Consider the following 15,841-nt stretch of genomic DNA (forward strand, 5'->3'; position numbering starts at 1 on the left):
TGCTGACAATATATCCCGTATTTTTTTATTTTGCCTTGAGGCGGGTATGTTTGGCTTTCATTCGTTTTTTGTTTACATTTCTCAAGTCCTGTAGGATACAAAAAGTGGAATTTCGACAAAGCCAGAAGTTAGCGCGTATATCTTTTCTTGCAGCAGGGGTGGTCCAAGCAGCCTTCTTTCCTGGGCCAAATGTGGCAATATGTAGTAGTAGTCTGGAGGTGTGGTGGGTTGCCACGACCACACACAACTGGCTACACATGCATGGGAAGAAGGACACGACAGTCGGTGAAATAAAAGTTGTGAAAGAAATCTTTAATTTTCATCATACCAGTCAACATCGCTAAGTTGCAACTTGCGGGAACGGAACCCGCTACGATTAGAGCTCGATTTATCTGCGGTCCGCGTGTCTCGATGGGAACGTTTCTCTGGGCCTTTTTTTTTACGCATTATTCCTTTAGCATTGGGGTTCTCCTCCAGTAGTGGGTTCTTAGGGCAGGAAAAGGAGGAAGTATTGAATTCACCATCATTGGGTTCATTGTCGTCTCTTAAGTCATAATTTAGCACCAAGTTCTTGATGCGCTGCTGCTCTTCGCGCTCCGCCTGTTGTTGGGTTTTCATCGCCACGGCAAAACTGGAGTCGGAGGGTAGGTCGATCGTGCGTGTCTATACAAAAATTAAATTAAAATTGGTTAGAAGACTCTGTGCCAGAGTCGGGAATGATTTTTTTTTTTTTTTTTTTTTTAAACGAGCATAGCATAAGAGGATAGATAGGAAATCAAAAAAAGACAGACCTGTTGTCGGTTTCCTCGTTTCGTCATTAAGGAAAATGCCATTGTATTCGGCGTATGCTGACTGGATTCGCCGTTCTCTTCTGCACCCGATGACGGATTGTGTGGAGTGCGTCTCATTGGCAGGGGTACATCAAACATTGCTTTGCGCTCGAATTTGCGGGATTGCAAACTTTCCGCCATCATTTTCTCAAATTCTCGATCAAATTCAGCTTCTGCTTCGGGATCAAGCTGCTCTTCCTGGCGAGTAACGAAGATTTGTTCCTCTTCAGATTCGGAATCGTGATCCTGATCTGGGCCACGAACGGTCTAAAGCACAGATATTAGATATTTTGCATTTTTGTCACTGCAGGAAAGAAAAAATTCTAAGATGCATACCTCCTCGACTTCGTCGCTAGATGAGTTTACGTCATCCTTGTCTTCGTCCGCATCTGGGATTGCATCGTCTTCAAAGCCGTCGTCAGAAGATGAACTCTCTCCATCCGGATCTGGCTCAGGAGCTTTGTCCGCTTCTTGGGTGGACTCCTCTATTTTGTAATTCTGTGCTACGGCTTCACTAAAAAGGCGGGTAGCTTCAGCAAGATCAGTGGCAATCTTCCACTGGGGACGGGTCAAAGCATAAGTATCCTGGACGAGGAAATCCACGTCCATGGGCACTGGGTCTTTCGTAAACAGGTAGTACTGTGACTGTGTATTAGCTGTCACGTCCAAAACAAACCTGCCATTTCTAGAGGATATTACCTGAAGAAAGGTCAAGAAGAAATCAAGCTTTTTCTTCGCCGATCCCCGATCGAAACATACTCCGCAAGTGTCAAGGAGAGTGCACACCAATCGGATTCGGAAGAAATCATCAGGCATATCAAGAGGATTAATCTTCCCTGGAGCCGGAATACCTCCCTCTAATATTCACGTCAGCAATTCGCTTGGCGGGTGTGCTAAGTAAGGTATGTATGTACGTACCATGCCCGAACGTAACGATTCGATAAAGCGTATCGAAAATGAGTGGTGAGTCGACTATTTTGTAATTGTATAACTCCCCCAGATACTTAACCTCAGCGATCCGTCTCTGATTGAATTTAAAGTCATTTTGCTCCAACCCTAGAGTAATGTTCTCGAGTATGTTGTCTACAATTCCAATGACAAAATCCTGATGGTATCGGTAGAGGGCGCTGACAAGAATTGCCAGGATATGAATATTGCTGTACTTCACCTTCCCAGGCTTGCTAAATATTCGCTCAAGAATATGGACGACCTAGATTTGTCAATACATTGTCAACAAAAAAATGTTAAAAGTTCACCTTAAATCTCACCTCTTGCTCCTCCCAGTGAAGTTTCCGGATACATTTCAAAATCCTAGGGTAGTTCCGTTTATTCATATCAAGGTAGAGTAGTTTCCTGATATAAAGTTCCATCGGAGTGCGCTCCTTTTGCTGGATAGCGGGTCGCTGCGGAGGATCGACGTAGTACATCGCATTCTCAATAATCATGCGCTCTTGCTGGCCAAGATGCTGTGCTGCTTTCTTTCGACCAAGAGTCTCCAGGAAAGATGCCATCCGTGGGGAGGTTTCTGGATTTCGGAGCAGGTATCGACCACAATTCTCCAGGAGATTGCCAATGATCTCAATATTCATCCGAGAGAAGTCGTCGAGACTGACTTTGAAGCAGTGGAAAATGACATGTTCGGGGACAACACCAAATTTTGTCAGTTCAGCTAGATATCGAATATTGCTGGTGCGGACCTGACCTAGAAATTCCTTTTGTCTGCGCCGTTGGAGACTCCGGAATTCTTCGTCAAGATAGCTGATAAGGCCCTGTGGGATATCAGGTAGATACTGGCCAAGGGTAGCAACTAGGCGGGCATAAAGAGGAAGCAGATCAGTGCGGCCTTTGGGCGCCTCCTGGATTGCCTTTACCAGCCGGTTCCGAGACGCTTTCGAGTTGAGAAAGCAGAATTCCAGCGCTAGCTGATCAACCGAATCCTTAGTTTGGAGTTCCGGTAGTTTTGCCAACAACGCATCAACTTGAGCACCAACGGTTTTGTTAACCATAGAGGCAGACTGATCATCAACTTCTTGAGTATTGGCAGCTTCTGAGGCAGTCAGGGCCGGTTTTGTGGCATCCCCTTTGCCAAGCTGGTCCGCTGGCACACCATTTGTAGCTTCGCCATCAGCCTTCTTTTTTACTTGATCATCTCCATCAGGCTTTTTCTTTTTTCCATCCTCTAGTAGAACAGCTGGGACTTTACCCTTTAGATCCACCAAATTCTCATAAAATCGACGTTCCTCTTCGTCTTCCCAGATCCCAGGGCCTTCACCTTGTCCACGTAAGTATTCTCCGGTCTTTACGAGGCCTATACTGCCACCACCCAGTGTGGAATCACCCGTCTCTTTCTCCATTAGATCTGGCATATCGGACCCGAGAATTTCGCAAAGGGCCTGAGTATTCGAGACGAGCTTTTCGTGCGCCTTTGACTGCTTCTCAAAATTAGATTGTCGATCTTCGAATATCTCACCACTCTTCACATATGCCTCTGCGTTTTTGCGACTTTGTGTTGCCAGGCCTTTTTGATCGCTGACAACATGGGCTTTAACATCCTCCAGATACCGATTAAGGATATTTCTAAACCGGAGCTGAAGCTTCTCAGATGCTAGCGGTGGATCGTCTCCCGTTGATTCAGCATTAGGTTCATCGTCGCCAGATCCAATCTCCGGCCCATCTTTGATTGGAGACTCCGTAGTCGCGCCATCTGCCTCCACATTCTTCCTGCCTCCCTCCATCCCCTTGCTCCCCAAGATATCCCAGCTATACGTCCTCGCAAACAAAACCGCCAGTGGTAAATTGACATGCTCGCGGTCATGTCCCAAAAGGTCTTTCAGAACCTCCAGCGGAAACGGCTCCGCCTCCTTATCCTGGTCAGCCTTCGCGGTAGCTTGAGCTGGTTTAGATTTCGCAACCCCATCAGAAGGAGAAGAACCCTTGCCACCGCCAATAGCACCCGCACCATCATGGCCCTTTGTACCCAGATCATCCGGTCTTTCTACGTCATCCAAGCTTCGCAGAAACCCCACAAGCCATAACTCGGTCACGATACGCAACAGAACTCGTTGCCTGCTCAGCCGCTCCTTCTCCTCCCGCTCACGCACATCTTGCGTCCATGCCTTCAACTGTGCCTTATCCGGTGTTGTCAGGCCGCGACCCAACAGCCATCCCAGCTGCTTGGTGAACTCATCGGGACCAAACCGCTGGTGCAGGGCGCTGGCGATTTCCACAGCCGCGGCGATTTCTCCGGGGGTCTTAAGTTTGCAAAATCCTTCGTAGGCAGCGGATATGATCTCGGATAGATACTTGTGCAATGATAGGGTGCGGATATCGGCAAGGAAAGTAGGGAGGGCGGCAGCGGTAATACCGGTTCGGAGACGTTTGATAAAGGCTGTGTTTTTCTTCAAAGCGGAGTCAAGAGATTTGTTGACCGGGAAGATACCTATATGAACGCAAATATTATTAATCTTTGTTTTAGCCCGAACATTAGATCTTTGTCATACTCTCGGGATCGAGAGTTATAATAATAGGACGGGGGTTTGCGGGGGTCTGAGGGTGGCAGTTTGAACATACCCGTCTCCCTAGCCCATGCCCGTGCATTTAGGTCGCGCAGCTCTCCTGCACAACGGGTAAAAAAATTAGTATCAACAGTAGAAGAAGATGCGGTTGATTTCTGAATAGTTAACAACGTACTCTTCCTTGCGCGATCCATCTTTCATCTACGCCTCGGTCTATCACAGTTGTTGTTGTTGTTGTTGTTTGCCGCACCGGGGAAGTGGTCAAACCGGATGAGATCCCCTCAAAAGCGCAGAACCACAGATTCCAGGAGGGCTTGACCACCTCATTGGGGTGCGGAGCGAACAGACAGGCAGGTTAAAGCCGGTTAGATTTTTGGATACAAAAAAGAGAGGGGGTGAAGGAGTACAGCGATTTTTGTTGACTCAGAAATGCAAAGCCGTTGAACCTCACAGCTACAGCGGCGAGGGGTGTTCGTTGTTGGTTGGAGGAAAAAGGAGTTGGGTGACGAAAAGCTGTTGATTTAAATATTTCGTTGGCGTCACGGAAGCTGGAGAGAAACCGGGAACAGAGCAGATAGGAATATCAGATCAGCTATCCGGATGCTTCGAGTGAGGATCTTGCTTTTTATCATACAAAAATATTGCGATAGGATAGCACAATGAGTGGAGAATAACTATATACATTCCTTTTTCCCCTACTTTGTCAGATATAAACTTCCTCTGCTTAAGCTGGTTATCAGAACCAAACCCCCGCCAACACCGCCGCCGATTTCACATTTTATATAGATATTTAACCACGAACAGTGCTGAACGCCACAACAACCCGCATATTTAACTAACAGTGACCTCCTTATTTCACTATCCCTGGGGATCTGATAGTCCATCCGATGATGCCAATTGGTAGCGCAATTTCGCAACAGAAATACCCAGACGCCCTCCCGCATGTGTGTGTCCAGCAAATTGCCGCCTTCATTCAATTCGTTTCATTCATTCACCATCTATCGCAAGGCCCAGAGCCTATATCCCCCAAGCTCACAGTCTCATCCATCAAGCCCGTCCCCTTCCCCCTTCTCCTTCCACAGCCCCTTCCTTGTCCCTCCTTGCCCCCCTCTCAATCTCCGTAAAGCCGCTCTCCCTGTCTTTCTCCAGCCCCGTCAACCGCTGCTGCAACTGGTGCTTCATATCCTGCTCGTTCAAGCTCTGCGTCCGATTGACCTTCGGCTGCCATCTTGAGGTGCTCGGAGATGTGGCTGTGGGCGAGTGGCGTTGCTTCGACTCTTGCTCGGGATTCGAAGTGCGGGATGAGGAGCGTATCTTGGTGTTGATGGTGGTGGCGAGAGCATGTTGGGAGTGAGAATCGGGACGGGAGGATTTCGATGTCATTTTGTATTTTGAAGATGATTTGAGGTTGGTTTTTTGAGAAATTGTTCCCTTTTGCCTCCTTTCCGGCGTGGTGCTCTGCTTTCGTTGTTCCACTCGATAGTGGAAGTAGAATGTCTTCTAATTAATAGCAAGATGGGGGGGGAGGGGGGAGAAGTGATGTACTTTTGGTACTTTTGATATTGTACGAAGTTGATTGATATTTATGCAACTTGCCGTAAACAATTTCTTTTACAACCAAAAGAGAACAAGATTAAAAAAGTGTGGAATAAATACAATCATGATTTCGTTCTCCCTTTTAAAGCTCGTGGCCCAAGACAAATTCGACCCGAGCCTGGACCTTTTCATATTTTCCTGTTTTCGCCTCGCCGTCCCTATTTACATCATCTTGATGCCTGGGGTATCAGGTCCTGGTCTTCATCCAACGTTCCCCCCCCCCCGTTTCCGCCCGTTGATGATCTCATGCGCATTCGTTTCCGCCTGCGCTCGATTTCCCCATCCCTCGTTTTATTCTGCTGTTTTTGAAATCCATTCAATTAAACGACCAGATCTTATAGGGAATACACTAGGAAGTTATCATCCGATCCCCCCCGGAGTCCGTGAAAGGAGCTGATGGGATGGTAGAGTCTCAGGATCTCATTAACTACCCATACGAGCCCTGAGGAGATCAATTTTTAAGCCACAAGTCCGACCCCCTTTTCCAGAGCAGAAACCAACCCATCGAACCCGCAGCACGTGCTTCATGGGAGGTGGAATGCATAACTAGTATGTGTCGATGCTGCTCCCTTCTTTTTCCTCTCTTTTTTCACGATATCCATCCAACAGCCAGCTCACAGGGGTGCCGCCCTTTGCCGCCATCCTAAGACTATATGCACTGCAAGTATACAGGCCATTGTTTGATGATAAGTAGTCATGCTTCGTTATTCTTTAAAAGATATCCTGCAACGATCCATCCAATTATCTTCTAAACCTCACCCTCACCGGTAAATCGTCTTTAATAGCTCCAATGCCCTCGCCACACCTGTACGCGCGCTCGCCATTAACAGTGTCTGCAGCCACGCTTGTCGTGTCCTTCTTCTGCACCACATCCCACTGCTCGTAGTTAAAATCAAAGTCCAGCTCACGGACAGTAAATACCAACACGAGCTTCATTTCCAACATGGCTAGCTCCTGGCCAATGCACTTGGTGTTTCCCAGCTCGAAGGGCCGCCACGCGTTCTTCACAGGATACAGCGCATTATCCTCCGGAACCAGGAACCGGTCTGGGATAAATTCTGTCGGGCGAGGCCAGAAATCTGGGTGAATGTGAGTTATTGTCGGGGCTGTTTGGATCATACAATCGTAGGTGGGGTACAGCATGCCGTCAAGAGAGAAGTTGAAGTCGGGGCTGCCCTGTCGGAATGTATTAGCCAGGGTATGGATTCGGAGCGTTTCCTTGATGACTGCGGCCGTGTAGCGTAGTTCGTTTGCTTTGTGTGGGCTCTGCTGCAAGACCTGATATGCCATCTTTGGGTCAGGGCCTAGTACGTCATCGTGCTCTTTGCGCAGCCTTTGCAGGATGTCGGGACTTTTGTTAATTTCGTAGAATATCCAGCAACTAAGATCGTAGTTAGAAGTCAAGTTCTTGGAGGTGAGGGATTTTGGACTCGATGGGAAAAAATATATCTAAATAAACTAACATAGTTTGAGCCGTGGTGTCATGACCAGCAAACAAGAACGCTTTCAGATTGCTGGTGAGAATGTTGATAAACTCGGGTGTTGGCTGCTGCCCACTTTTTTTGAAGTCTTTGATAGCAAGGTCGATAACGGTTTTCTGATTCTTCGAGTCGAGAGTGTCGCTGAAGCGCAACTGAATCTGCGGCAACAGGATATCTCGCATAGTCGCTGCATTTTGCGATACAAAGCTCTTAAACTCCGGAGTAAGCCGTTCCAGCCTGGTCTTGACATTCTTTAATTTAACACAAGAAATCAAATTTCTCAAAGCATTAAGCAGCGGTCCAGGACCAGCTGTTTGCTCATGGGGATGAAGGTCACTGTGAATCCGTGATTCATTAGCATAGACAGCGAGACAGAAGAGGGAGCCCTCGCCTCCCCAGAGGAAAATGCTCAATCGTAATGGCCTACAGTGCAAATCTTGAAACAACATCAAATGTCAGAGCAACCGCTCCCTCGTAGAGAGTAAACATTTTGCCCCATTCATGACTTCCTGCATCCGCAGTGTCTTTCAATTTCTGCGCATATATGGCAACCTCCTCCAGGGCGGCGGGCATGTTTTGGATGATGTTCCGAGACGAAAATCCCGGGTTCAACCGAGAGCGCCATACTTTATGATCAGGCATGTTCATCGATATCAAATCGATGCCATCCGTCACTGGGGTCAGCGCCCATCCGAATATAGGGTGTCTCGGTTGCGGTGTTTCTTGCGTAAGTTGGGAGCAGAGCTCAGGGTCGATAACCATGATGATGGGCTGCGCCATGAATGGCCACACATCCATATAGATCAATGGTGGGCATTTTTCCGCACCGGGGAAGTATTTCTGCCAGTTTTGCACGATCTTGATCGACGTGTACACGCGATGAGCGTCTTGTGGCAATCCTTCCTTCAAGCTCCTTAACAATGGGAGATGGCCAAGGAAGGGTGAATAAGGCTCGATGATGGGCTGTTCGGGACGTCAGTCTCTGCTCCAGTCTTGGGCATTTAAACGTGACGCCCGGTTTGGAGACGACACCCAAGCGGAAAATCCACACTTACAATCCCGCTGGCCTTCATTTTGTAGAACCTGCGCCGGGCCGCGATTCCCCGCGCTAGGAAATGCACCAGCGATGCTGTGATCACCGCAAGCACGGTTGCAGCCACGAGCTTGGGCGTCCCATACGCGATAGCCATGTTGGTCACCAATCGCTGTTTTCGAAGTTTGCGGAGATTAATCTGTATAGTTATGGCGATTCAAGTAGGAGAGTCGCGAACTCTCACATTTTCATCCCGTCTTTGATGAACTTAGGACTCGGCTTTCCTTGAGCTGCCACACGGGTTAAATATCAGTATGGACCGGGGAAGGGACTCGGCTTTTTCACATCATGGCCACGCTTCGGTGACTTTCAGCCACCGACTTGCCCCTAGAGAATCCCTTCTTCCTTATTTAGAACACCGTCCATGCAAAATACCTGGGTCATGGCTGGAGATATTCGGAGTTACTAAAGCAAACAGCCCGACTATCGAATCAGTAAACTCCGGTGTCCAAGAAAGCCCTGCCGATCTTTTGGCGGAGAGCGGGAAAATGGCATTCCGAAGTGCTGGAAGGGGTTTTCATGTCATTTGAAAATAAACAGGAGCGTGTTGAGAGTCTGTGGAGACTTCTGACTGAATAACTGCTCAAACAAGCAGTGTTTAACTCCAATCAACCAGTGCGGAATAATAGAAAAAAAAATTGTGCATAAATAAAACGAAATAACTACATAACGAGCCACTTTGAGCAAGAATGCGGTATAAAACGGCGTGGGATGCATGATGCATTTCAAAGAAGGTTTACCTGGGTCATCTAACTAGCCGTTTCTCTCCGAATAGCTATATAATTACCGACCGGAATCCCCATCAGGTAGATATTTAGACAGTCTATCTCCTCCCTTGTATAAATCCTTGACCTTTTAGTATATTAGGCCACTAGGGCAAAAGAGCTCAATCACCACCAGCGCCGTGGTGGTATAGAGGGTACGAATCACCCAATCCAATCCCCCCAACATTAATCAATACATATCTTAGTCTTAAAAGAGAGTATATGATATTTCAGACTTGACTTAAAATAATAAAATTTCATTTAGAGGGCCTCCACTATCCTTCATTCAATTCAACGTTTTTTTTCCCTTCTTCTCTTTCGTCCTTCCTATTTATTATCTACTAAGCTATTTTCGAATACCTACTAGGAAGAATTCTGCGGCAAGTTTCCACCAACTCTACAAACCTATGTTCTTATCTTGGCTGGGTCGACTTTGATGCTCCCCCTTTGTTCCAGATGGAGTTAATGCGAGAAGCTATCTATCTAGATAACAAGCGATACTTACAGGTTGCCCAGTCCCCTATGGACCATCTGAGCCTTGAATCTAACATCTATGATGAGCTGAGGCATTGGCGTATTGCTCCGAGAAATATACTAAGAGTCAACAGTTCAACAAAAAAGAATGCAGGTGTATGGACAAACGGCTTCCGACCCAGGTATTTAAATATATATAGCCGCCCTTCTCTCAAAAAAGATAGTAGAGAGAATTTGGAAAAAAAATAAAGATACAGCAAAAATGAGGAAACATGATATAAAACGGAAGGTCAACCAACCAAAGCCCTCAGCTTCGTCAACATCTTCGAACCCTTCCCAGCCAACATGCCCCAAATCCCCAATAACCCGATCATCGTCACCAACCAAGCCCGATTCGTAAACAGAGACTCCTCCCTCACGCGTCCTAAATGCTTTTGCTTCTGCTTCACCGCCAGCTGCTGCGCACCATACCCATCCAGTATGAAGTCCGCCCAGCGAACCCTAGACAGTAGCTTCTGATACTGCACCACAGTCCCGGACCAATTATTCGTAACCCGGCCGTCCGCGCGCTTATACCAGCTGTGGCAATTCGGGTGCGCAAACGATGTTGTCCCAAGGACACTCTGCAGCTCGTCGTTAAACGAATCCATACGCTTGGGATCCGGTAAGATCTTCAGCGACTCGCCCACCTGGCGTGCCTGGAGCACTGCGCTGATCATCGCCTGGATATACTTCGCCTGCGCCTCGATCATGAGGATGATAGAGTTGTGGCCCAGGTTCGTGTTGGGGCCGTAGAGCATGCCGAAGTTGGGGAGGGATTCGGCGGCGATGCCGTACAGCGCGCGTGCGCCGCCGGACCAGATATCCGAGAGTGCTCGGCCGTTGATGCCGTAGACTTGGATCGGGTGCATGAATTCGACGGTGCGGAAACCCGTGGCCAGCACGATGACGTCGAATTCGTGCGCGGCGCCGTCGACGTTTATGCCGTTTTCGGTTATTTCGGTGATGGGCCTTGTTTCAAGGGTGACGTTGTCGCGCAAGAAAGTTGGAAAGTAATCGTCGCTAATGATGACGCGCTTGCAGCCCATGGGATAATTGGGGACTAGTTTCTCCCACAGCTCCGGACGGTTGGGGAGCTGTTTCTTCATCAATGAGAGGCTGATTGTGCGGGCGCGTACCGCGTATTCAGAGTTCTGGTCTGCAATGGCGTCGTGGGAAGACTCTCGCATGTCCATCATCCAACTACGTAGTCTCCAAAGAGAAGGCGGGAAGTATTGGAATAATGCCCTAACAAGTTTAGGGATGCCAGTGTCTAATCTGGGTATCACCCAGTTAGGTGTTCTTTGAAACACAGTCAGTTGAGCGACATCGGGAGCAATTACGGGGATTATCTGAGCAGCCGTAGCTCCTACAGAAATGGTCATCAGCAACATGGACGCAGAAGACGAGAAACAGGAAGGAAAGATATGGGAGATTTTACCGTTCCCTATAATGCCAACACGCTTTCCCTTGATATCGTAGGTCCAATCCCACCGAGCAGAATGAATGATCCTGCCCTGGAAATCTTCTATTCCTGGAATTGGCGGGTAGGAGGGCGAATTGAGTTGGCCAACGGCAGACACGAGGAAATCGGATGTGAGCGTATATTGATCTGCAAATTCCGCGTCTTTCGATTCCCCTGCTACCTTGACCACTATCCGCCATTTACGGGCGTCATCGTCCCATCTAGCTTCTTCAACGGTGGAATTGAATCGAATATAACGAAACAGCTTGTACTTCTCGGCTACATCATGAAGGTACATCTGTGATAGCTTTGGTTAGAGCCAATGAAAAAGAGGGAAAGGAAAAGGAAAAAGAAAAACGAAAAAAGTTGAAAGAAAGCGAAAAAAGCAAGCCTCGTACTAGAATCTCCTCCTGACTGGGGTAGAGTCTTGACCAGCTCGGGTTCTGTTCGAAAGAGTAGCTATAAAGATGAGAATTGACTGTTGGATATTAGCACGGAATATCCCCCATCAAACGAGAGCCGGAGGGGGTGTCCCTCGGAAAGAAGAAGGACATACTATCGCAACAGCAGCCTGGATATTTGTTATCACGCCAAGTTCCACCAAGTCCTCCGCTCTTTTCAACAATTACGAAGTTGTGGATGTCGTTCTTCAACAAACTGATGGCCGTGCACATTCCTATGCAACCCTGTTGCGTTAGCAATCGATTACCCCATATACGCGGACAGGGGTACCTTACCAGACATCCCAGCGCCAATGATCACCACAGCGGCCTCCGTATAGTTCCTGTTGCCCACCTCCACTTGGCGATAGCGTTTGTTCGATGCCATGGCTATTTTACGCCAATACACACGGAAGGAAGGATGGTAGAGTGAAAGGGACAAAGGGGAAGGGGCTTCAAATATCCCCGTCGCAAGCGGGTATATTTTTTTTGGAAAATATTTCAACACGGAGGAGAAAAGAGGTTTCAACAGCGAAAATCAAGAACTTGAGTTGAGAATATGTCGAAGGTAAGATAGCAAGTTATCAAGTTATAAGGAAGCAAAGCCAAGAACGAAGCCCCGTTATTTCACGGGTGTAATCGAAACGAGTCCATCGCCTCAAACTCTTAGTAGAAGTCCTCTCCAAGATTAGTCTAATCGTGTACAGTGAGGAACCTTCTATTCCAACGAGGGAGAGGAAGGGGGGAAATTACCAGCATCCGAGGATGCTGGTGAGCTGCTGGCTCATTATGCTATTTCTAGCCCGAGCCAAGGTTGAAATGGCTGCGGGGAGCTCACATTGATCTCAGCATATCTGACAACTGTAAGCATACCTGGCAGGATGCCATTTGGCTGGCCTCCTGGGCTTAAGCGTCAGTGATTCAATCATCACGATCAACAAACTCGCAAACGCCCTGTGCGCGCGGTTCATAAGTCCCTGCTCCATGCCCGTAAGAACATACGCCAGGCAGCGATCCCGATGGGAACCGGGTTGATATGTATGGCAGGGCAGAGCATGGCAGAGCACGGCAGACATCTCCATGCTCTGCTCGACCCACCAATGGTGGAATCCGGGGCCGGATATCGTGATAATAGAGTTTCGTATCCGATCGAGCGGGGAGCGAGCCCGAGCCGAGGCAGCAATTCCCACCGATTATAATAAGCCGCGCAATCCAACGCGGAGGAACAGGCAAGGAGGATGAATTCACAAATCTGGACAAAGCCACAACATCTTTCATGGGCGAACTTGGATACTTGTGCCACCGTACTGCTTTGAGTATGGGAAGTTATTTATTGTGTTTGTCCTGATTGTCCTTAGATAATCAGATGCATTTGTAGCACTCTACTCTTCAGAACATCGACCCGCGCACTTCGCCTTGAGGCCTCGAGCTACCTAAGTACTTGTAACTTCATCGGGATGGGAGGGAGAGGCTAAGTGAAAGGTGCTTGGGGCCGGAGGAAAAAAAAGAAAAAATCAGAAGAAAAGCAAAAAGAAGAAACGCTGAAAACGTAAGTGCTACATACTGTAAATACATACATATATCATCCATCCAAATTCCCCAACCCGATACGGCAGCCCCGCCAGGAGTAAGGTTGGGAGAAGGTTTGATAGATGTTTATCGGGAGGGCCATAGTTTGGAGATAATCATGGTGGAGTAATAATGAGTATATGAGCTCAGCACAGATACTTCGCGGCACTGGGAAACAATACCAGATCAGGACAAAGGGGGTTGTAGTTAAAAAAAAAAAAGAAACTGAAACGGAAAGAAAAGCTCTCAACAAAAATAACAGGGAAAAGGCGAAAGCAAGAACAAAGGGGGAAAGGATATATATAAAATAGTGGATAAAAGCCCCTAACAACGCTATGCTAATGCTAAAAACTGATGTGAGAAGAATAATTGTGAAGGAGTAGAATTACTTCTCTTGGTACTTTTTGGGGTCTCCTTTGTTTTAAAAGAACATTAAGAAATTAAGAAATTAAGAAATGAAATTGGTTTCTTTTTAAGGGCAGCGGAAATAACCTTAACATAAGTGCATTTCGAAGGGGGTAGTCGTACAGTCAGGTCAGTGATTCATGAAAATCCAGACAGTTCAGAGTATTCGATTCAAATCGCTCGAAAAAAAAACCATTGAGTTTTCTCGTTCGCGCGGTTCTCGCTATTTGGGTTTTCGCCAGTAATATCGCTGTTGCGTTGTTGAGTTAACAACTCAACTTTAGCAAAATAAAAAAGGAAAGCAGAAGAAAAGAGCAAAGAAAAACCAAAATAACGGGTAGGGGGAGTGGCTCGAACCTTGTGTTGTTTTCTGCAACTCCGCAGGCCAGGTTTCATCAAGTCGTTAACTACAGCCTCCTTTCTCTTTTCATCCTCGTCGAGATCAGGAATGTAGTAATACTCGCTTTCCAAGGGTTTGCCTGCAGCATCTTTACCCTCCCTGCTCACTTCGCCGATGCAAGCAATTGTGCCGATGATGGATTTGATCTCTAGGCTAGAAAACCCGCCATCACCTGAAGGGGTCTTCTTCCATAGCTCGGGTGGGAGGTGGCTGATAATCGTCGAGAGTGGAGTCGATGACAATCGAGAAAACGCCAGCTGGTTTACGACGTGGTTCTGCACGTTCTGTTTGAGAGAGTGCTGGTCATCTTCCGTTTTAACAGGTTTACTTGCGGCAGTGTGCTGGCGTGGTGAAACAGCCGGCTTGCGTATGTTGACGGGAGATCGAACCGGAGACATTCCTGTGTTGAATGAAGCCATGCGGGGAAGGATATTATCCCCAAAGGGTCCAAAGGAGTGGATGATCGGGTCGTTTTCCTCGTCGTGTTCTGACAGCTCTTCAGCCTTATCGTCACAAGAGCTAGACATGGAGTTTCGGAGATTCTCATTGTGGAAAGGACTCGAAACTACTTCCGTAAGCTGAGAGATCGACTTCGAGTCCTTTTGACGAGTGGGAGAAGGCTCATCCTCATACACGACCACGGCACTATGCACTGAGCGGCTGGGAGTCAACAGAGGCGGTTCAGGAGGTTGAAGGGCCTGAACAGCAGGAGACGGAGATATTGGGGAAGCAAGTCGTCCACGGCTTCGTAGAGGGCTGGCTTGAAGTGGGTGTGAAGTAGTACCAGGTTTTCTCACGGGGGAACTCTCTTCCCAGGTTTGGTCGGAGGTACTCGTCGAAGCAGAGTCTTTTGGCTCGTGTCTGGGCCACTGGACCAACACTCGAGCATCTTGGACGTCGATCATCACATCCGCGTCTTTGATATCAGACGTGAAAGTTTTGCCCTTGTTCAATTCATAAGTTTTTCCTTGGCAATGGAGTTTAATCCCATTCCAGCCAGTGCAAAGAATCTCAATCCTATCTCTATCAAACGGGTTTGTCGAAGGCTTATACGTGGCCTGGACATGAATCCGCGATATCAATCGGCTGGCTGACAGTTGAAAATGGCAAGAACCGCTTGATCTACCCATTAGAATAGGCTCCCCTGACAGTGGTAGCATTATCGAAGGTACAGTAGACAACGGAGCTCTTTCAGATGCCACAGAGAGGGTTCGTTTAAGTCCTGGGCGGACTGCCTGCCTGCGAGGAGGGGAGGAAGTCAATATTGCCGTTGACGAGGTTGGGACTGGGGTCGGATATGTCGAAACATCATCACCGGATTCGCGTGCCAAGCGTTTATAGGGTCGAGGCAGAGACGGGGAAGACGAGGGCTCGAAGGCTGGGAGAAGAGAGGCAGGCCTCTTCACGCCAGCGATGGGAGGCGGCAGGGTGTCTGCTCTAGGCGGAGAGGATTCCAACTCCATCCCTCTAAGCGATTAAGAACCAGAACACGTATTGATCGAGCAATTTATCTCTTCTAGATCTTTAGACACTGAATGAATCGCGTCAAATTCCACCAATGGCCCGTGGAATGGGATATATAAAAAGAGGCCCACGTTTGAAGCACTCTTATGTAGCAGCAAATGGAAAAAGCTCAAACCAAAGAAGGAAATACAAAAACAAAAAGAAAACAAGGATAGGAGAATACAAAATCAAAGAAAAAAAGAAAAACGGGAAACACAGGAATCTCTCGAGGAGATGGGGGAGAGAGGAAAGAATTGAAGGAATAGA

The 15,841-nt window shown here is 47.7% G+C and overlaps 5 protein-coding genes across 5 annotated transcripts; all 5 read right to left on the reverse strand.

Annotated features, from left to right (window-relative positions):
- Positions 1 to 312: 312 nt before the first annotated feature.
- Positions 313 to 4,539, reverse strand: HCBG_01033 (nonsense-mediated mRNA decay protein; the record flags this gene model as incomplete). The annotated part of the gene is made up of 7 exons (XM_045428083.1): positions 313 to 663; positions 792 to 1,097; positions 1,167 to 1,469; positions 1,590 to 1,687; positions 1,749 to 2,040; positions 2,099 to 4,269; positions 4,521 to 4,539. 7 exons carry the CDS (start codon positions 4,537 to 4,539, stop codon positions 313 to 315), a joined length of 3,540 nt encoding a protein of 1,179 aa, XP_045292058.1.
- Positions 4,540 to 5,392: 853 nt separating this feature from the next.
- HCBG_01034 (uncharacterized protein) lies at positions 5,393 to 5,728 on the reverse strand (the record flags this gene model as incomplete). The annotated part of the gene is made up of 1 exon (XM_045428084.1): positions 5,393 to 5,728. The coding sequence occupies one exon, from the start codon at positions 5,726 to 5,728 to the stop codon at positions 5,393 to 5,395; it is 336 nt and encodes a 111-aa protein (XP_045292059.1).
- A 954-nt stretch (positions 5,729 to 6,682) lies between these two features.
- On the reverse strand, positions 6,683 to 8,612 carry HCBG_01035 (sterigmatocystin biosynthesis P450 monooxygenase StcS; the record flags this gene model as incomplete). The annotated part of the gene is made up of 4 exons (XM_045428085.1): positions 6,683 to 7,370; positions 7,405 to 7,758; positions 7,910 to 8,385; positions 8,478 to 8,612. 4 exons carry the CDS (start codon positions 8,610 to 8,612, stop codon positions 6,683 to 6,685), a joined length of 1,653 nt encoding a protein of 550 aa, XP_045292060.1.
- A 1,431-nt stretch (positions 8,613 to 10,043) lies between these two features.
- On the reverse strand, positions 10,044 to 12,085 carry HCBG_01036 (monooxygenase; the record flags this gene model as incomplete). Its single annotated transcript, XM_045428086.1, has 5 exons — positions 10,044 to 11,161; positions 11,234 to 11,555; positions 11,656 to 11,735; positions 11,814 to 11,933; positions 11,995 to 12,085. 5 exons carry the CDS (start codon positions 12,083 to 12,085, stop codon positions 10,044 to 10,046), a joined length of 1,731 nt encoding a protein of 576 aa, XP_045292061.1.
- Positions 12,086 to 13,216: 1,131 nt separating this feature from the next.
- On the reverse strand, positions 13,217 to 15,534 carry HCBG_01037 (uncharacterized protein; the record flags this gene model as incomplete). The annotated part of the gene is made up of 2 exons (XM_045428087.1): positions 13,217 to 13,921; positions 14,029 to 15,534. The coding sequence occupies 2 exons, from the start codon at positions 15,532 to 15,534 to the stop codon at positions 13,895 to 13,897; spliced, it is 1,533 nt and encodes a 510-aa protein (XP_045292062.1).
- Positions 15,535 to 15,841: the final 307 nt, after the last annotated feature.

This window comes from Histoplasma capsulatum, assembly GCF_000150115.1.
Source record: "Histoplasma capsulatum G186AR genomic scaffold supercont2.1, whole genome shotgun sequence".
NCBI classification, from domain to species: domain Eukaryota; kingdom Fungi; phylum Ascomycota; class Eurotiomycetes; order Onygenales; family Ajellomycetaceae; genus Histoplasma; species Histoplasma capsulatum.